The sequence below is a fragment of the Erythrolamprus reginae genome, chromosome 2, assembly GCF_031021105.1.
Source record: "Erythrolamprus reginae isolate rEryReg1 chromosome 2, rEryReg1.hap1, whole genome shotgun sequence".
NCBI lineage: Eukaryota > Metazoa > Chordata > Lepidosauria > Squamata > Dipsadidae > Erythrolamprus > Erythrolamprus reginae.
In genome coordinates this window covers 271016340-271037399 of record NC_091951.1, presented here as the reverse complement: position 1 = coordinate 271037399, position 21060 = coordinate 271016340, and the positions used below count along the sequence as shown (strand labels likewise).

The window sequence follows — 21060 nt, the reverse complement described above, 5'->3', positions numbered from 1 at the left end:
GTTAGAAAATCAAACTAGGGAAGGAAAGTACGAGAGAACATATTTTCTGAAGTCTGACTTTGTATCAGACTAATTGTTATTTTTTAAATCCACTTCATTGAACTGCAGTGTTTTGCTGACTACTACCAGTTAAATGTTAAATTAACTGTGTTACATTGCAACACAGCAATATCGAATCAATTTATCATTCATAATTTATTTTCAAACTATATTCAGGGCAGTTTCATTGTAATGTGCAAGTTGGTGATTAGGAAATGTACTTTATTGCTCTAAACGCTATCAAATAGATTCATAGCACTGTGAAAATATAAATTTGAAGCCTGTACTGATTGCTAAAAACCTGAACTATGTCACAATATGAGCAGTATTAATATTTAATATTGCCTAAAACAGAGATTGGCTTTCAGAGCAAAAGAATACCACTACAACTATACTTGGAATATATAGCAGCAGTTATTCTTGTATGGGAGATTTTTGATGTTTTCTTTATCATTATGCTACTTATGCTAGCATCAGAGCACTTAACTCCAAAGAAGAGATGTTGAAATAAGAAAATATAACTGTTATGGATAACCGAGGGGATTTTATTGTATTTCAGGTCCAGGGCCTGGAATGGATGGTTTCCTTGTATAATAACAATTTGAATGGAATTTTAGCTGACGAAATGGGGCTAGGAAAGACCATACAGACGATAGCGCTCATCACTTACCTGATGGATCACAAAAGGCTTAATGGACCCTATATCATCATTGTTCCTCTCTCGTAAGTAGGCAGATTCTTCCTAATGATATTTCCTGTGATTGGTTCATTAACAACATGTACTTTTTTTCCCTTTCCCTTTAATGGCTGGATAAAGCACACACCAGGAGTATTCTGCCTGCGTGTTACCAATTTAAACTTTGATTGTCTTTCCTTTCTTACGTATGGATTCTGTGAGATTGGAAATCAGGTGGCTTAGAGGTCTGAAAAGATGCGAATGACCTGTAAGAGCTGAAGAAGCTTCTTGGATGAGAATGTCTTCAAAGAAAAAACAAGGAAGTCCATTTGGTTTCTGCAAAAAACACTTTTGGGATAGATGGCTTAGAGCTGTTGAAATTTATTGCATCTTTTAGTCACCCTAGATCAGTGTTTCCCAACCTTGGCAACTTGAAGATATTTGGACTTCAACTCCCAGAATTCCCCAGCCAGCGAATGCTGGCTGGGGAATACTGGGAGTTGAAGTCCAAATATCTTCAAGTTGCCAAGGTTGGGAGACACTGCCCTAGATAGCCCCTTTTGTGATTCATAAGACAAAGAATTTATTTCTTATCTGAGATTGGCTGCACAGGATACCCTTTTAGATTCTAAAATGTCCTTTGAGGATCTTCACATTCATCTGGAGAGTTGCTTAAATTTTTTGCTTCCACCAGCCACAATATTTGGATGAGCTGGAACTCCAACTCTACAAATTCTCAGTAAATCTAGGCTGGATGAGAATTGTGGAATTGCAAAACTGTTCATTTGGTGATTGTGATGATTATCGTTTTACTTCTTTAACTAATCCATCTTTGCGGTTAATCCAGTGTTAGTATAAAATAGGTTTTGACAGAAATACTTAAACCCTGTTTTGGTCAGTTACCTTCTCCTGCAGTTAATTTCAAAAAGGTTCTTGTTAAGGCGAGTGATTTTAATTAAAATCAGCTATGCCACTTTAAAGTCAAATACCTGCTTATACATGTGCTGCAATATGTCTGCAGGTTTTGTTTTATAGCCTTTTCTGCCTCTCAAATCAAACATTATCAGATGAGATTCTTCATCAGAGTAAATAACTTGTCAGTGAAACATACAGTGATACCTTGTCTTACAAACTTAATTGGTTCCGGAACGAGGTTCTTAAGGTGAAAAGTTTGTAAGATGAAACAATGTTTCCCATAGGAATCAATGAAAAAGCAATTAATGCGTGCAAGCCCCAAATTCACCGCTTCTGCCAGCCGAAGCGCCAATTTTTGCGCTGCTGGGATTCCCCTGAGGGTCCCCTCCATGGGAAACCCCACCTCTGGACTTCGGTGTTTTTGCGATGCTGCAGGGGAATCCCAGCATCACAAAAACGAGCGCTTCGCTGGCAACGGAAGTCCGGAGAGTGAAATCGCAGCATCGCAAAAACACGGAAGTCCGGAGGTGGGGTTTCCCATGGAGAGGAGCCTCAGGGGAATCCCAGCAGCGCAAAAACGGGTGCTTCGCTGGCAACGGAAGTCCAGAGGTGGGGCATCCCAGCGGCGGTGGTGGGTTTGTAAGGTGAAAATAGTTTGTAAGAAGAGGCAAAAAAATCTTAAACCCCGGGTTTGTATCTCGAAAAGTTTTGTAAGACGAGGCGTTTGTAAGACGAGGTATCACTGTATTATGTTTAATTGAGGCTGCAGTAATTATATTGAACAGTTAGGCATACGTTTGGTGTATCCATCGATGGAGAGAAAGCAATAGAATTGCAGATTATCTGTCTTTGAAATAAAGAAATAGGAATATCAAGAAAAGTAAAATAAAAATTACTTCCCTAGGCCTGATTCTGTGGTGTTTTTTTTTAAAAAAAAACCTAATACAATTTCAAATTTCTTCATTTGTTCTGATCTTTGCATTAAATATGTGCTGATCTGTTCTATGCACATAGGCATAGTGCTGGGGGTGTTAGCATATGTATTAAGACACCCAATTCATCCACTTTGTTTACTTGTATGTTGACTACATAGGACCACTGTGCTCATTTTCTGTATGTGTAAGTTGGGGTTTCTGCCTTTTAAAGAGAACAGGGTTGCAAGTATCTAAGCATAAAAATACAGTAGGATTATATGTTATGTCATTGCTTCTTTCAGTTGTTGAACAGATATTTTAAAGTGAAGTTGAAATTCATAAAATCCACTAAAAATCAGTTTGCTGGATAAAGACTAGACAAAATTATGTGCACATATAATATTTTTTCAGAAACATGGTCAAATTCTGATCTGAAACCCAGACAGCACTTTTGACATGATGGGAGAGCAATCTACTGTTACAGTGAGGTGCAACATGGTTTATAGGTTTCGTTTTGTTAAATATCTTGCATCTTGGAGAGTAAAAATTAGGTTGCAGAATTTTATTGTTTGATGCAGTTTTAATATACTTTGCAATTTTAATTTTTCATATAGGACTTTATCCAACTGGACATACGAATTTGACAAATGGGCCCCTTCTGTGGTGAAAATTTCTTACAAGGTTTGGATATTTTATATATGAATGTAAAGATGTAACTTCAGATTGACTGAGCAATTTTATTCAGTCGTAAAAGCGTGGCTGTTCTATAGAACTCTGTCCCCTGATTTGTAACATCTCACAAGCACTTTCAGGAATTGAATTCCATAAGAAAATTGCGAATGTTCATTCCAGTATGCTCTGTTCCAAGTAATTGCGATCATAAATACAACACATTTGTGTGTTTTTGAAAAAACGTATATAAATAATATAGATATCAGATTGTAGCATGGTAATCTACAAAATGAATTAGTCCACACCAGATTACTTTAGTTACAGTTGCTATTATAAAACAGTTTGGAGAGAAAGACCTGAGATTGACTGCATCATAAGACCACTATCTGAGGCAGTTGCTGTTTACCAACAGGGTATCATTTGCTGATGAAAAGATTCATCGAGGGGTTCTGTCAACAAAAGACAAGAGAAGCTCAGTTTTTCCTCCTTACAGCAGACCTATTGAATTATTATTATTATTATTATTATTATTATTATTATTTATTAGATTTGTATGCCGCCCCTCTCCGAAGACTCAGGGCGGCTAACAACAATATAAAAAGACAATGTAAACAAATGTAATATAAAAACAATCTAAAAAAACCCAATTTTAAAAAAACCACTCATACATACAAGCATACCATGTATAAATTCTATAAGCCTAGGGGGAAGAGAAATTTCAATTCCCCCATGCCTGACGACAGAGGTGGGTTTTAAGGAGCTTGCGAAAGGCAAGGAGGGTGGGGGCAACTCTGATATCTGGGGGGAGCTGGTTCCAGAGGGTCGGGGCCGCCACAGAGAAGGTTCTTCTCCTGGGTCCCGCCAAACGACATTGCTTAGTCGACAGGACCCGGAGAAGGCCAACTCTGTGGGACCTAACCGGTCGCTGGGATTCATTGAATACATTTGTAAAGATTAAATCCACGTTTCTTTCTGTCTTTGGCTTCCTCTTGAATGGACTGGAAATATTAATAATATATTAGGCATACTTTGCTGCCCTTTAAAAAAAATCCAGCTCACAACTATTCTTTTTTTTTTAGTGAATAACACCTTGATGCGTGTTTTTTTCTTTTCCTTTTTTCCCAGGGTACACCTGCTATGCGCCGATCGCTTGTACCTCAGCTACGTAGTGGAAAATTTAACGTTCTTTTGACTACATATGAATACATCATAAAGGACAAACACATTCTTGCTAAGGTACTATTATATTTGGGACTTTTCTGGATGTCTAGCTTTTTTTCTTTCTTTCTTTTTTGGCTTCCTCCATTCCCAGTTAGTAAGAATTATATCAAACCCTAAAGGGTTCGGGTACAATATCCATAATGGCTATAGTCTTTCAAAGTTCTGCGTTTTTTCTGAATTGCTTTTGCCTTTTCCCATCCCATTCACAGTCTCTGTTCCTGCTGAGTCCTTTCAAGATTGCTGGTGAGGAAAAAGATTTTGCTACCTGTGGATCCCATAAATTCCACACTGTTGCTCTTTGTCAAACAGAATAGCCAACTCCTCATCCCTTTGTTGAATCCCATTTACCTGGGAACCCTGCTATTCCATTTTTATCTGCAACTCTTCTCCAGTTCTTTGTTTCTGAGCAGAGATTAATAGAGTGAAAGTGGGGGGGAGAGAATCAGGCTTTGTTAACACTTTCCAGATGTGGAAAAGATAACAGAGACCAGATTGAAATTTGTGTCATTCATTTCATTTATGCATTAAGACACGGTAACTGAAAATCCTTTGAATAGACACTAAAACACAGGACTCTTTCTTTGGAAATAACTTCAGTACATCCCAGAATTATTTTGTTGAAGTACAGTGATCCCTCGATTATCGCGAGGGTTCCGTTCCAAGACCCCTCGCGATAATCGATTTTTCGCGATGTAGGGTTGCGGAAGTAAAAACACCATCTGCGCATGCGCGCCCTTTTTTTCATGGCTGCGCATGCGCAGATGGTGGAGTTTGCGTGGGCGGCGGGGAAGACCCAGGGAAGGTTCCTTCGGCCGCCCAGCAGCTGATTTGCTCGGCAGCGCAGCAGCAGCGAGCAGACGAAGATCGGGGTTTCCCCGCCGCCCACGCAAAGGGGAAACCCCGATTCGGCTCCTCGCTGCGCTGCCGAGCAGATCAGCTGCTGGGCGGCCGAAGGCACCTTCCCTGGGTCTTCCTCGCTGATGCCCCCGCTCGCCCGCCCGCCCACCGCCCCGCCCGCCGCCCGCCAGCAAGAGGGGGAGAGATAGAGAAAGAGAGAGAAGGAAAGAAAGAGATGAGAGAGGGAGGAAGAGAGTGTGAGAGAGGAAGAAGCAAGATAGAGAAAGAGAGAGAGAAAGAAAGATGAGAAAGGAAGGAAGAGAGTGACGTCATCGGGTGGGAAAAATCACAATATAGCGTTTCGCAAAGAACGAGATCGCGAAAATCGAGGGATCACTGTAAAGCTAATTAAATAATGGAATCCACTGTAATTTGTTATAGCTCTCTTCAGTTCACTTTGCTTCATTTCAGAATGTGGCATATTTTTTAACGAGAGGTGTTCACATTAAGTAAGCTTCCAAAATTTTCAAGCTATTTCCCCCCCTTTTCTGGGACCCAGTGTTGGCACTTTGCAAATTAGACTTATCAGTGCACCCCACAAAATACAGATATTTCTCAACTTACAAAAGTTGAAACATCACTGGGAAAAGTGACTTATGATTGTTTTTCCCACTTATATGACCATTGCAGCATCCTCATAGTCACATGATCGGAATTTGAATGCTTAGGAAGTGATATTTTTGATGGTCACAGTGTCCCAGGATCATGTGATTGCCTTTTGTGACCTGACAAAGCAAAGTCAGTGGGGAAGCCAACTGCATTTAATAGCCATGTTACTCACCTAACAACTGCAGTGATTCACTTAACAAGCCTGGCAGGAAAAGTCATAAAACGGGGCAAAATTCACTTAACAACTGTCTCAATTAGCAACAAATGTTTTGGGCTCAATTGTGATCATTTTTTGATTTGATTTGATTTGATTTGATTTGTATGCCCGCCCCTCTCCGGAGACTCGGGGCGGCAAACAGCAATAATAAAACAGCATATAATAATAATCCAATACTAAAAACAGTTAAAAACCCATTATTATAAAAACCAAACATGCATACAGACATACGGTACCATGCATAAAATTGTAAAGGCCTAGTGGGAAAGAGTATCTCAATTCCCCCATGCCTGGCGGCAGAGGTGGGTTTTAAGCAGCTTACGAAAGGCGAGGGTGGGGGCAATTCTGATCTCTGGGAGAAGTTGGTTCCAGAGGGCCGGGGCCATCACAGAGAAGGCTCTTCCCCTGGGTCCCGCCAACCAACATTGTTTAGTTGACGGGACCTGGAGAAGACCCACTCTGTGGGACCTAACTGGTCGCTGGGATTCGTGCAGCAGATCATAAGTTAAGGGCTACCTGTAATCCTCTTTTTGCACTTCCTTCCCTTCGTATATTTGTGATGGGAGAAAATCGGGAGGCTCTTAATCCCCTCAAATCGGTTTTAAGAAAGATTTTTCCTGCCAGTTCAATTAGTTAAATTTACTGTAGAAGACATTAGCGCAGGTGAAGAGAGGGCTCAAAAGGTTGGCTGGAATGAAATATGTATGTTACAGTGATCCCTCGAGTATCGCGAGGGTTACGTTCCAAGACCCCTCGCGATACTCAATTTTTCGCGATATAGTGGTGCGGAAGTAAAAACACCATCTGCGCATGCGCGCCCTTTTTCCATGGCCGTGCATGCGCAGATGGTGGAGTTTGCGTGGGCGGCGGGGAAGACCCAGGGAAGGTTTCTTCGGCCGCCCAGCAGCTGATCTGCTCGGCAGCGCCGCAGCAGCGAGGAGCCGAAGATCGGGGTTTCCCCTTTGTGTGGGCGGCGGGGAAGACCCAGGGAAGGTTTCTTCGGCCGCCCAGCAGCTGATCTGCTCGGCAGCGCCGCAGCAGTGAGGAGCCGAAGATCGGGGTTTCCCCGCCGCCCACGCAAAGGGGAAACCCCGATCTTCGGCTCCTCGCTGCCGCTCGCCCGCCCGCCGCTCGAGAGCAAGAGGGGGAGAGATAGAGAAAGAGAGAGAAGGAAAGAAAGAGATGAGAGAGGGAGGAAGAGAGTGTGAGAGAGGAAGAAGCAAGATAGAGAAAGAGAGAGAGAAAGAAAGATGAGAAAGGAAGAGAGTGACGTCATCGGGTGGGAAAAATCGCGATATAGCGTTTCGCGAAGATCGAGATCGCGAAAATCGAGGGATCACTGTACTGGACACATAAAGCTCCTGTTAATGGTTTTCAAGATTCCTCAGTAAAATATAAAGAGTATGAATAGAGTCATCCATTCATTGACTCTATTTCTCACTTCCTTACATTTTTCTTCCTCCCCTTGCAAAGTGATAGTAAGAATAAATGGGTCAAGTTTCAGCCAGCTTTTCTATGAGGCTATACTGGGAACTAAAGTTTACTGGGTTGATAACATATAGTTGAATGGATTAAATTGAATCAATTCACCTTCTGACTTCTTTTAAGTCATGAACCTACTCTGCATTTTGTGCTTATATAAAAATGTTTAAAGGATGCGAAGCCAGTATGTTTACTTCCTTTCATTATGTGTTTCTGTTACTGCACATATCCCTGTGGAATAGCATCGCCCTGCAAATTTGAATCGGAGCATTCTCTTTTTTTCCTCTTCGGCTTTAGTTAAAGGATTTAACCCTTAAGGCTTAACCTGGTTTAGGATGGATGGATAGGCTCCCTGTGAGCTGCAACTAAGATTCTTGTTCCCTGGATTTGTCATTTTATGGATTTTGCTCATTTATATTGAGCTTTTGTTCTTTTAACTTTGTGAAGCCTCTCATAGCGGGAGTTTGACAGCTTAAAAATGTGCAAATAAATGAATAAAATAAAATCACACAATTCAGTCTTAATTTTATTGACTATTGTCTATTATATAGGATTATATTAATCCAATATGTCCTTTAAAGGTGAACGTTATGACGTATGTTATGAGGTATACTTGATGCACTCCAATTTTAGTGACTGCTTGTTAATATTGTGTAAAATATGTACTAATACGTACCACATGATTCTTGACAAATGTATATTTTATTTTATGTATGCTGAGAGCATATGCACCAAGACAAATTCCTTGTGTGTCTAATCACACTTGGCCAATAAATTCTATTCTATTCTATTTTAATTGTTGCATACTTTGAAATGAAGTATGAGCTTTGAAGGCTTCCATTGTATTTAATCTTAATGATGTCATAGGTTAGAACCTAAATATACTTTCCTACCAATTGTTTCTGTATTTCCATAGATTCGGTGGAAATATATGATTGTAGATGAAGGTCATCGAATGAAGAACCATCACTGTAAACTGACTCAGGTGCTAAATACTCATTATGTGGCACCAAGAAGGATTCTCTTGACTGGAACGCCATTGCAGAACAAATTACCTGAACTTTGGGCTCTCCTTAATTTTCTCCTCCCAACAATTTTCAAGAGTTGCAGCACTTTTGAACAATGGTTCAATGCTCCTTTTGCCATGACTGGAGAAAGGGTACTGGGCGATTTATTTTAAAATGCTATAGTGACATGTTACATTAAATGGACAGTCTGTTTGATAGCAATTGGTATAGTATATCGATAGAGTGAACTTTCTAATTAATGCATATGTATGTATATTATTATTAATGCACTCTTAATCTATTAAGTTGTGTTAATAAGTAAGAAGGCTTAAATAATTTGTTAGCATTGAAAAATAATGAAATATGAGGGTACGGGTAAAGGTTTATTCCAGGGGTCCCCAAACTTGGCAACTTTAAGACTTGTGGACTTCAACTCTCAGAGTTCTCCAGCCAGCTATGCTGGCTGGAGAATTCTGGGAGTTGAAGTCCACAAGTCTTAAAGTTGCCAAGTTTGAAGACCTATGGTTTATTCCCTTGTGGCTTGGTTTTTGAATGTTGCATTACCAGGCTAGGGAACATCTTCAACAGAGTTTAGGAGTGTTCTTCTGTTTATAAAGGGCTTCAAGTGTTGGTGTGTCAAGTGAGGGTCTTGTGATTTGCGATGGGTCAGCTGTGAGTCATCAGTCTTGGGATGGGGAAGTAACATCATGTAAGGGTCATTGGGAGATGAAGTGCTGTTTTGGGGGGGACTTACACAGGTTGGTTGAGGGTCGATGCTGTCTCTGGTTGGCTGTACAATTGATTTAGATTCTGGCAGGTTCATAGGCTGGTGGTAGGTCAACGTGTCTGTTGATGGAATTGCTTGTGGAGTGCCAGGGTTGGATAAACTCACAAGCATGATGGATGGCAGTGTGGCTGATGATTTTTGGGTTGCTCCAATCCAACTGGTGTTGTTTGGCATCAGTGTGGGTAGAGATTAAGAATTTGGGATTGTGGCATTTGATTGTCAGCTGGTGTTTGTGGATTCTAGTTTTTAATTGACATGATGCTTGTCCCACATAGCTTTGGCTGCAATGGTTACAGGTGGTTTTGTAGTACCTTTGTTTTTAAAGTGCTTTTTTTCTATTTTCTCCTTTTAATCTTTCCATTTAGGTGGATTTAAATGAGGAGGAAACTATTCTGATTATTCGGCGTCTCCATAAAGTGCTAAGACCTTTCTTGTTAAGAAGGTTGAAGAAAGAAGTTGAATCTCAATTACCAGAAAAGGTTTGTGAAGAGAAAGCTCTGTTGAATTATCTGTTGTAATAAATCCAGGTGCCATATGATGCAAAATATACCTCTATCAGCACTTACTCAACTCTACCTGAAAGAGTTCAGAAAGTTGAGGTTGGTTATGAATCTTGCTTTACCTGACAATCAGTAATGTAAAATAAAAAATAATTTAGAACTAGATCCATCCATTTATAAACAATATAGGTAGTTCCTCAGTTAACAACTATTTGTTTAGTCACCATTTGAATTTATGCGGCCGGTCCTCAAAGTTGCAGCCAAATCAATGTGATCTTGCCATGATGATGCAAATTTGACACTCCTGTTTTTAATACACTTTTAAATGTATTAATAAAGTTTTGAAAACGCTGCATTATTTAATATTTATTGTCTGTTTTTGTAAAAGGTTGAATACGTGATAAAGTGTGATATGTCAGCCCTGCAGAAGATTCTGTATCGCCACATGCAAGCCAAGGGAATCCTTCTTACAGATGGCTCGGAGAAAGATAAGAAGGTGAGTAGACTCCTGGCATCTCGTCTTTTCTAGAACAAAACTCCCCTATACAAAAAAAAAAAGTAATTCTAACAAATAATTTGAGCCTTCCTGAGTATAACTAGAGAAAAACCAAACATTACTTTTTTAAAAAAAGTAGGATTCATTGTATATGATAGTGGTTTTCAACCTTTTTTGAGCCGTGGCACATTTTTTACATTTACGAAACCCTGGGGCACATTGAGCGGGGAGAGGGTGGGGGCTAAAAAAAGTTTGGACAAAAAAATTCTCTCTCTCTCTCTTCCTTTCGCTCTATTTCTCTCTCCCCTCTTTCTCTCCCTTCTTTCTCTCTCCATCCCTCTTTCTTTCTCTTCCTTTCTCTTTTTTGCTCTCTTTCTCCCTCCCTCCCTCTATGTCTTTCTCTCTCTCTCCTTCCCTCCCTCTTTCTCTCTCTATTGCTTTCTTTCTCTTGTTCTCTTTCTCTCTCTCTTGCTTTCTCTCTCTCTTGTTCTCTTTCTCTCTCTTGCTTTCTTTCTCTCTCTCTCTTGCTTTCTCTCTCTCTTGTTCTCTTTCTCTCTCTTGCTCTTTCTCTCTCTTGCTTTCTTTCTCTCTCTGAGCTTCCTGGCACACCTGACCATGTCTCACGGCACACTAGTGTGCCGCGGCACACTGATTGAAAAACACTGGTATATGAAGCCTAGATTGTTGCAAATTGATGGTAGATTAAAACAGAGATGGAGGGAATATGTAATGCTTTTGGGGGGGGGTAGATTTCCTCTCCTCTCTCTCCATATACATTCATCAATGCAGTACACTTTCTATTTTAGTATAATAAAATACAAATATTTTGTTGGTAAATAGTTCATTCTTCCCCCCTGCATACTATTCTAGTTTTGTCATCCAGTTGAACCAATTATCATGTCATTAAATTTCATCATTAATATTTCTTCAAATATTTAGTAGAAACAATATTAATACTCAGCCAAAGTGCCTTCATCCTCCCTTTATATATTTTATTAAAAGCTAAATACCCCTATATAACCTATTAGTACTAAAAACTTAAAGAAAACAAACAAACAAATCCAATTTCAAACTTCTTGATGGAATCTGTAATGCTTTAAACTGAGGGCAGCCAGCACTGTGACTTAACACGAATAGATGACTAGTTAGAAAGGATACTTTAGAATTTGGGTAAAAAATATCAAGCCTAAGTAATTGTCTGAAAAATGTGTTTTAGAATGTATTCCGCGATCCCTTAATACAGTTCCTAATGTTGTGGTGACCTAATGTTGTTGGTAGGAAGGTCATAGGGACCCCCCCCCCCCCACTGTAAACGCCTGATTGGTGGGATTGTAAAGATATGTTCCAAGGCGCCAGAATAGAAGCTTTAGTTCCTAACACCATGGGAAATTTGTCTTTTCTTCTCTAAATTTGTTTCTTGTCTAATAAATATTTCTTTATTTTCCCTTTTACTTAGGTATGTGCTTATTGCGTTGATTTGTAACCAATTTTGTTGTCCAAGGCACCTCTCTATTTCATTTCTATTAATTATTCCGTCCTTTTCGTATAACTGTTCTATTCTCTGTATACCTTTCCTCCTTAATTCCCGTATTATCTTTGTGAGGTTACTTTCTTTCTTTATATTTATCACATGCAGCGTTGCTAATTTAGAGTTTGTCATTTTCAATTTGTCTTGCCATTTCATCCAACTCTCTATTATCGCTTTAGTAGGGTCTAAGAATCTATTTATTTCTACCTTATTCCATTTCCTAAATAATAATTTCTGATTCTTAATATCATTAATTTCTTTCTCTAATTCTACCCATGGTTTTTCCTCTAATAATTGTAATTCCATTAGCCTTATCAATTTGGTATGCGTCCCTATAATACTCCAAGCTGGGATTTCCCCAACCTCCCTCCTCTTCCGTAGCTATCAGCCATTTTAAAAAAATTCTTGATCTTTTATTACCTTCTATCCACACGTTTAATTTAGTATCCCATTCTCTTATCTTTCTTATTGGGAAAGATCCGTGCATTACCTGTAAAATGTATAACATTTTTGGGATAATCATCATCTTTAATGCTCTTACTTTAGCCAATCTTCTCAAATTTTTATTTCTCCAATTCTTAATTTGTTTCTGAATTTTTTTCCATATTAAATTATAATTAAACTCCACCATTTTTTCTTAGGCGACCCCTGTGAAACGGTCATTTGACCCCCAAAGGGGTCCCAACCCCCAGGTTGAGAACCACTGCTCTAGATAATATATTGGGACAAGCATATACTATACTGTGAATATAGTATATATAGTATATATGCCATATATGTTTTTTTTCCAGATTTTATTAATTCATAACTACCTTTGTGTCACTTCCTCAGGGAAAAGGTGGAGCCAAAACACTCATGAATACCATCATGCAGTTGAGGAAAATATGCAATCACCCGTATATGTTCCAACATATTGAGGTAAATTAATCTTATCGTTTCATTCTAGACAGTTGTTATTCTCACTTCATTTTTCTATTCTTTCAGTGGTATCTTTCCGTATAGCTCAAATAATTGTTGGAATTTCCGAATTACTTGACATCAGAAAGTTGGTTTTGGATGATGACTAATTAAATTCCCTGCCTATCATCAAATGACTGGCTTTTTCATATAGTCAAGAGACTTTTGTCATCCTGCCTGACATGAAATATTTTACATCTTTTTTTAATCACATGAATATGAAAACACATCCATTGTGCTTGCAAATTCCACTGAGCAAGAATTGCTGGCTTATTCTAACTTACTGTTTGTGAGCTGCTAGTTGGATTTGTTTCCTGCTTTGAACAGAGGTCTATAATGAAGTAGCAATTGCAAATGGGACTTCTGGTTTCCTTCTTGCTTTCCTGAAAGCTAGGATGTGTAATTCAATAGGTTTTTGATTTATTCCGGTTTTGAACCTTGACTCATTTGGGACTATGGAACTGGAAATCAAGGTTCAGTTGTTGAACATAACTTGACATCTAACCAGAAAAGAGCAGAAACGAACAATCTGCATTCACTTGGGGCAGTATGAGACAACCCAGCAATTGTAGCTTAAAGTTGTATTAGTATAATTATTATATGGTAGTCATTGGCAGCCATGGAAATAGAAGTTATAAATGAATAATTGTAAATAAATGCATAATCAAGCATTATGGGAGCGGCATACAAATCTAATTAATAATAATAATAATAATAATAATAATAATTATTATTATTATTATTATTATTACATGTTGAATTATGAATCATTATTTTCTATGAATTATATACTTAATGCATATGTTTGTATTGTTTTTATTCTGTAAGCTTCCGTTGGAGAAGTGTGGCATATAAATCCAAATAAATAAATAAAATAAATGTTATAAAATTGTTCATAGATGACCAAGGAAATCATTAGTTGCAATCATTTACTCAGTTACAGAGCTGAAAAAGCTTCTTGGTTGAGAAATGAAAGGTCTTCAAGGAAAAACAAAGAAAGTCCAGTTGCCTCTTGATAAAGCACATTTGGAATTTAATCAGTTATTGCCTGTTACTTATTTAACTCCTCACTTGAATAATTGCATGTAGTTCACCAGCTAATTTATGTAACTTAAGTATGTCTTCATACTTTTAAGAAAAGTACAACTTCTGAAATCCATTCTTTTAAATAACATTGGAACTAGAAAGCTGAATTTATGCCTTTAAGAGATTTGCTTCTAGAGCTATGCAAAGAATTCAAATGGTATTTCCCAATGTGAGAAATAAGAGGGGGGGGGGTTTGCAGCTATTTTGCTGCTTTGTAAATTGATTCCCATTGTCCCTGTCTGTTTATATACTTCCCTTTGATTTAGTATCCCTGTTTTTGGTTGGGTATCAAAGTGGAAACCCAGAACAGGATGTGGATGTTTCAATTATTGGAAGAAATTTTTGTATACGGTTCTCTGCATTGTAAAGCATTTCTTCTGATTGGCTTTGGGGATCTTTTAATATGGAAAAGCTAAATAATTCACTGTTATTGCTTTGCAGGAATCCTTTGCTGAACATTTGGGTTATTCCAGTGGTGTTATCAATGGGTAATTTTTTTTCATTCATTTATTTATGGCCAATGTATTAATAGATTGGGTTATTTCAAATTAAAACATAAACCATTCAGAAAATACGTCGGCATAAAAAATTAGAATAAGACATGCACTTCTAAAGCACCAAATTAATATATTGATAAAATAAATTGAACCATCTTAGAGTTGTCTAAGATGGGCAGCTATGTAAATTTTTAAATAAATAAATAAATAAGGTAATAAAATTAATAAACTCTCCACTGTTAAGTGCCAAATAAATCCCAGGGTTATTGGCATTATTTATTGATGTTATAATTAAAGATCAAAATACCAAAAGAAGGATATATATTAGAAAAAGTTATGTTGTAAGACAAAAATGAAATGCAAATCAGGTTAAGGGAAAACAAGTTGTTAGCACTCTTAGCCAATTAAATATTTAGAAGCAATAGTAACAGCAACAAAGTATCCCTTTTGGAGATATTGGGTGATCTACTAGTTAAGTGGATGTCTGCATGTCTACACATTAACCCCCTATTATATTCCCTTTGTTTCCAGTGGAGACATACATTTCACACTTTCCCCTGAAAGCAAGGAAAACTTTAAGGCACTGATTCACTGTTTCTGACTTTAAACATTCAAAACTGTTTACAGCAATTAACAATACAAATTAAAGAACATAATCAAATTATAAATCAAATTAAATAAATAAAATAGAATAATACAATTAAGAGAAGCCTAAAATCGGTATCATTAAAATCAAAATACTATTCAATTCACATTTTAAAGCTGGATGAAAGAGAGGGATTTTCACACATTTCCTAAATTGTGATATAATGTAAGGAAAACAAACCTACACCCTGTTGAGTACATTCCAAAGTCTAGGGATCACACAAGAGAAGCCCTCTCCCACGTGTTAGATAGAGCTTGTAGCTATGAAATATTTTCAGAAGAGTTACTTCTGTTGACCTATGCAGATTCACAGCAGGAGGGTTGGCCCTTCAGTTAATTATGGATATGTTTACTCAGAAATATATCACTTCGGTAAAGTGAAATTAACTGCAGAGTATAAACTGTATTTATACATAAAATGTATTTATAATTGCTGTCATGGGGATCGAAAGGTGCTTCTTTATAATCTTTATTTTACTTTATGTCACTACTATTTTCTTTTCTCGACATTCATTGTTTTTCTTGATTCTATTTATTTTATTTTATAGCTTTTATTTTGTTAAAAATAAAACTATGTATTAAAAAGATTATTTCCAGACATATCTTTCCTTCTAAAACTAATCCTCCCTCCCTGATAGTATTTAGTCTGTTTTCTTTTTCTTTTTCTGGATGTTGAGTTTAATTTTGGAAGATGGATAAGTGAGAATTAATAAAGATCTACACAAATAGTGTAGTCTGCGGAGAGGTGCAGCATACAAATTTAATAAATAAATAAATAAATAAATAAATATAATTCCTGTGTGGCTTTTTTGTTTTGTCACAGAGCTGAGCTTTATCGGGCTTCTGGGAAGTTTGAGCTCCTTGATCGAATTCTACCAAAGTTACGAGCCACTAATCATCGTGTGCTTCTTTTCTGTCAAATGACATCCCTCATGACTATCATGGAAGATTACTTTGCCTTTCGAAGCTTTGCTTACTTGCGACTTGATGGTAATGCCCCTGATAAATCTAGAGTTCGTTTAAAGATTACAATAGGAATAACTCCCATTAATTAATATGCTGTTAGTAAACTAAGGTCTACTTTGTATCATTGTAACAAGGGCTCTAAATTTTGGCTGGGAAAGCCATTTTTAAACTTTTATTATTTACTGCTATTGTCATTCGGTGATTGTGAGCATTCTTTATTTGCTGACACTTTATTATTATGGTAAAACAGACTGTACTGTCAACTTCTGAAATGGTGTTTCAGCTTGTTAGCTTCCAATAAATGATATTGAGATACTTTACAGGGATCTTGCAATGAAGGCTAAGGTCACAAATGTTTCAAACATCATGTCCCTTTTATCCTTTCATTATTTTAAGGATGCCTTTCAAAATAATAATGTGGCACAATTCTAAAAATTCCACTGAAATTTTTACATTCATTTCTCCAGTTCTCTAAAAGACTGTGGCGGCCTTGACAGTCTAAAAGACTGTATTGTCGAATTAAAATGTCCTTGATATTCCTGATACAGTTTGGATTCCTGATACAGTTTGAATGGTGGAAGGTCTTAAGCATAAAACGTATCAGGAAAGACTTAATGAACTCAATCTGTATAGTCTGGAGGACAGAAGGAAAATGGGGGACATGATCGAAACATTTAAATATATTAAAGGGTTAAATAAGGTCCAGGAGGGAAGTGTTTTTAATAGGAAAGTGAACACAAGAACAAGGGGACACAATCTGAAGTTAGTTGGGGGAAAGATCAAAAGCAACATGATAAAATATTATTTTACTGAAAGAGTAGTAGATCCTTGGAACAAACTTCCAGCAGACGTGGTAGATAAATCCACAGTAACTGAATTTAAACATGCCTGGGATAAACATATATCCATCCTAAGATAAAATACAGGAAATAGTATAAGGGCAGACTAGATGGACCATGAGGTCTTTTTCTGCCGTCAGACTTCTATGTTTCTATGTTTCTATGTTTCTAAAACAGGTGGAGATCCTAGGGTCTCCTCCCTGGGTGGGGGATTGTATGCCGCCCCGAGTCTCCGGAGAAGGGCGGCATACAAATCTAATTAATAATAATAATAATAACAACAACAACAATTGACCTCCAAGGTCCCTTCCAACTCTGTTAATCTGTTAAAATAATTCCAGAATCAGCAATATCAAATGCTTTTAATGTCCAGTACTTCATTCATGAACTTGAGATATCATCCATACTGCTCTCTCCTTCTCCTCATTTTCCTTAAAGAACATTGTAGAAAGTGATTGGTCCAAAATCGTCAAAGTTTTTAAGGCTGAAAGTAGAATGGATCCTGACACTCCTCACCCCCAAACCAACATTTTAACCACTATTACAGACTGGCTCTCAAATATGATGGCTTAGAAATGAATGTTGCTGATTTTATCTTCATGTAATTAATTAACAAATTCATTTAGCGTCAGCTTCTTCACCAAGAACAATTGTAATTCTTCAATTAAAATAGTTCCTGAAGCTTTAGCAAAGCATCAGAAGAGAACTATTGATTAGTACAGAGCTGTCAACCTGCGTCGTCATGGTGGCATCATATGATCTATCTGGACTTTTTCCCCCTTTACTAAACTGGGCCTGGGCGTGGCCAGCATCCGGCCCACAGACTGTGAGTTTGACAGCCCTGGGTTAGTACATTCAAAAACATATATTCTTGCCTCCAAATTCAAATAGCTAACATTAGAGAACCATCTTTCGGCTGTGGCGAGGGGGACGTTTGCCCAGGTTCGCCTGGTGCACCAGTTTCGGCCCTACCTGGACCGGGAGTCACTGCTCACAGTCACTCATGCCCTCATCACCTTGAGGTTCGACTACTGTAACGCTCTCTACATGGGGCTACCTTTGAAGAGTGTTCGGAAACCAGATCGTGCAGAATGCAGCTGCGAGAGCAATCATTGGCTTTCCCAGATATGCCCATGTCACATCAACACTCCACAGTCTGCATTGGTTGCCGATCAGTTTCCGGTCACAATTCAGAGGGTTGGTTATGACCTATAAAGCCCTTCATGGCATCGGAACAGAATACATGTGGGACCGCCTTCTGCCACACGAATCCCAGTGACTGATTAGGTCCCACAGAGTTGGCCTTCTTCGGGTCCCGTCAACAAAACAATGCCATCTGGCGGGACCCAGGGGAAAAGCCTTCTCTGTGGTGGCCCCGATCCTCTGGAATCAACTCCCCCTGGAGGTTAGAACTGCCCCCACGCTCCCTGTCTTTCGCAAACTTCTAAAACCCCACCTTTGTCGCCAGGCATGGGGAAATTGATTCCCCTTGTCTGCTTCGTTTTATGTATGGTTTGAGAAAATATTATTTTACTGAAAGAGTAGTAGATCCTTGGAACAAACTTCCAGCAGACGTGGTAGATAAATCCACAGTAACTGAATTTAAACATGCCTGGGATAAACACATATCCATCCTAAGATAAAATACAGAAAATAGTATAAGGGCAGACTAGATGGACCAGGAGGTCTTTTTCTGCCGTCAGACTTCTATGTTTCTATGTTTGGGTTGTATGAGTGTTTTTAATCAAGGATTATTAACTGTTTTGTTTTTAATCATTGGATTTGTATTTTATATTCCTGTTGTGAGCCTCTCCGAGTCTCCGGAGAGGGGCGGCATACAAATAAAATCAAATAAATAAATAAATAAATCAAATAAATAAATAAATTCTATTTCGCATATAAAGAGGGTGAGGCCCCAGTGTGACTAAATTCTGGGCTCAATATTACAGGTATTTAAAAGTCTAGATAATCAGCAGATACTTGCAGACTAGGAATTCCTGAATTCTTTTTATTAATAATGTTTTTTGTTTTATTTTGTTAGGAACAACAAAGTCGGAAGATCGAGCAACTCTGCTAAAGAAATTCAATGAACCCAATTCCCAATATTTTATTTTTCTACTAAGCACAAGAGCGGGTGGTCTGGGTTTGAACCTTCAGGCAGCTGATACTGTTATAATTTTTGACAGTGATTGGAATCCTCACCAGGTAATATATGATTCATTGTTCTTCTGTGTTGTTTTAAATCATTAGTAATAAAACAAAGCTTTCTGTGTTAGATTAGATCAAAGATACTGAGGCATTTCTCATCAAACTAAATTTTTCTGGATTCATCCCCTTCGTTTTCTTTTTCCAACCACTATCAATTTAGCTGTGGGTTGTGAAAGAATATTTGCTATGGTTCCCACCAGTTAGAATAACTGAGACTGCAGGCATTGATGTCACTAAGCAACACAGTCATGTTTTACTATTACATTGCTTAATGAGGGAAAATCCTGTCCTGTAGTCACTGTCATAAGTCAAGGACTGTCACTAATACTATTTGTTAGAGGTGAATATTATAAATTTTAATCTAATTTTTATAAATATGAAGCCACTTTGAAATTAAGTACCCACAAGTTAGTCAATAAAAATCTTTGTGTCTCCGCCCGATCACATAAAATATCATATTGCTTGATTTTTGACTTTTCTTCAAAATCAGAAGTGAAATAATTATTCAAAGGAAAACAAGCTGATATTATAATTGTTCTAAATAGTGTGCTAGGCCATCAAAGTTGTCATAGATCTTTGGTTTTAAAATTCTTGTTTTAAATAGTTTTTACTGACCTCCCTAGTTTACATTAGTTTACAAATTACAATATTAATATAAACTATTATGGAATGGTGTATAAACAGGCATATATATAATGGATCAAAATTAGTGAGAAAGAATGAGCTGAATCCTTACATTTTTATTAATGATATGCTCAACATCACATTTTCTCACACTGGTGGAAAAACAGAACATTCTGATAGCAACAAAATGGAAGTTATGAAGAAGAGGGTTCCACAGGTGTTTTTTCAAGAGGCAACTGGACATTCTGGTTTTTCTCTGAAGACGTTTCGCTTCTCATCCAAGAAGCTTCTTCAGCTGAAGAAATGAAAAAGCTTGGATGAGAAGCAAAACATCTTCAAAGAAAAAGCATCTCTGTGCCAACCATGACCTGGATGACTGACAATCTCCATAGACATTTATGAAGAAGAGCTCCAAATTCAACATTTGCGAAACTTACATTTTAAGTTCTTATAGTGACTATGTCATTGGATGCCCCATTGGCAAACTTTATTCTGGTTCAAACTCCAGAGAAAGATAGCTTGTGTTTTTTATATATACATAATACACACACACACACACACACACATATTATTATTATTATCATCATCATCATCATCATCATCATCATTATTATTTATCATAAATAATAGTTGAGGTATTTTTTTTGAGGTGAATAATATAACATAGATAACCTCTAAAATGCATCAATCATCAATCTGATATATGAACCATAAATTAATTAAAATTAAAATTGATGAACAACTGGAAACCAGTTATGATAGGAGAACATTCAAGTAACTATCACAATCAGATTGCGATTTAGGCTGGCAGTTGGGAGATGCTGGTATAACAAGTCATCCCTTTTCCTTTAAATCGTATTATAGATCCAGGAATTCATTAATTGGAACTTTGAAGAGCTTAATGTATAAGAAGGTCTAGATAGTCTATAGTGCTTTTCTGAATGTTGATGGTGATAATTTTGCTTTGCCCAATTACTCCAATATTAAAACTGTACCAAACGTATTTTCAACAGGACCTGCAGGCACAAGACAGAGCTCATCGAATCGGACAGCAGAACGAAGTTAGAGTCTTACGGTTGTGCACAGTGAACAGTGTCGAGGAGAAAATCTTGGCAGCTGCAAAGTATAAACTGAATGTGGATCAGAAGGTTATTCAGGCTGGCATGTTTGACCAAAAATCTTCAGGCCATGAACGAAGAGTTTTTCTCCAAGCCATATTGGAACATGAAGAAGAAAATGAGGTATTATACAAAAATCTCTGTTAAAAATAGATGTGCA

General features: G+C 37.7%; 1 protein-coding gene across 8 annotated transcripts in view; it reads left to right on the top strand.

Moving 5' to 3' along the window:
* SMARCA2 (SWI/SNF related BAF chromatin remodeling complex subunit ATPase 2) overlaps nucleotides 1-21060 on the top strand; it is a 159716-nt gene that overhangs the window by 97447 nt on the left and 41209 nt on the right. For all 8 annotated transcript variants that reach the window (XM_070742619.1, XM_070742620.1, XM_070742621.1 and 5 more), the window contains 11 exons: nucleotides 599-762; nucleotides 3159-3225; nucleotides 4342-4452; nucleotides 8559-8801; nucleotides 9802-9915; nucleotides 10325-10432; nucleotides 12792-12878; nucleotides 14445-14491; nucleotides 15969-16135; nucleotides 18992-19155; nucleotides 20796-21023. In XM_070742619.1, coding sequence (XP_070598720.1) covers nucleotides 599-762; nucleotides 3159-3225; nucleotides 4342-4452; nucleotides 8559-8801; nucleotides 9802-9915; nucleotides 10325-10432; nucleotides 12792-12878; nucleotides 14445-14491; nucleotides 15969-16135; nucleotides 18992-19155; nucleotides 20796-21023 — 1500 coding nt within the window. The remainder of the gene's footprint in view (nucleotides 1-598; nucleotides 763-3158; nucleotides 3226-4341; nucleotides 4453-8558; nucleotides 8802-9801; nucleotides 9916-10324; nucleotides 10433-12791; nucleotides 12879-14444; nucleotides 14492-15968; nucleotides 16136-18991; nucleotides 19156-20795; nucleotides 21024-21060) is intronic.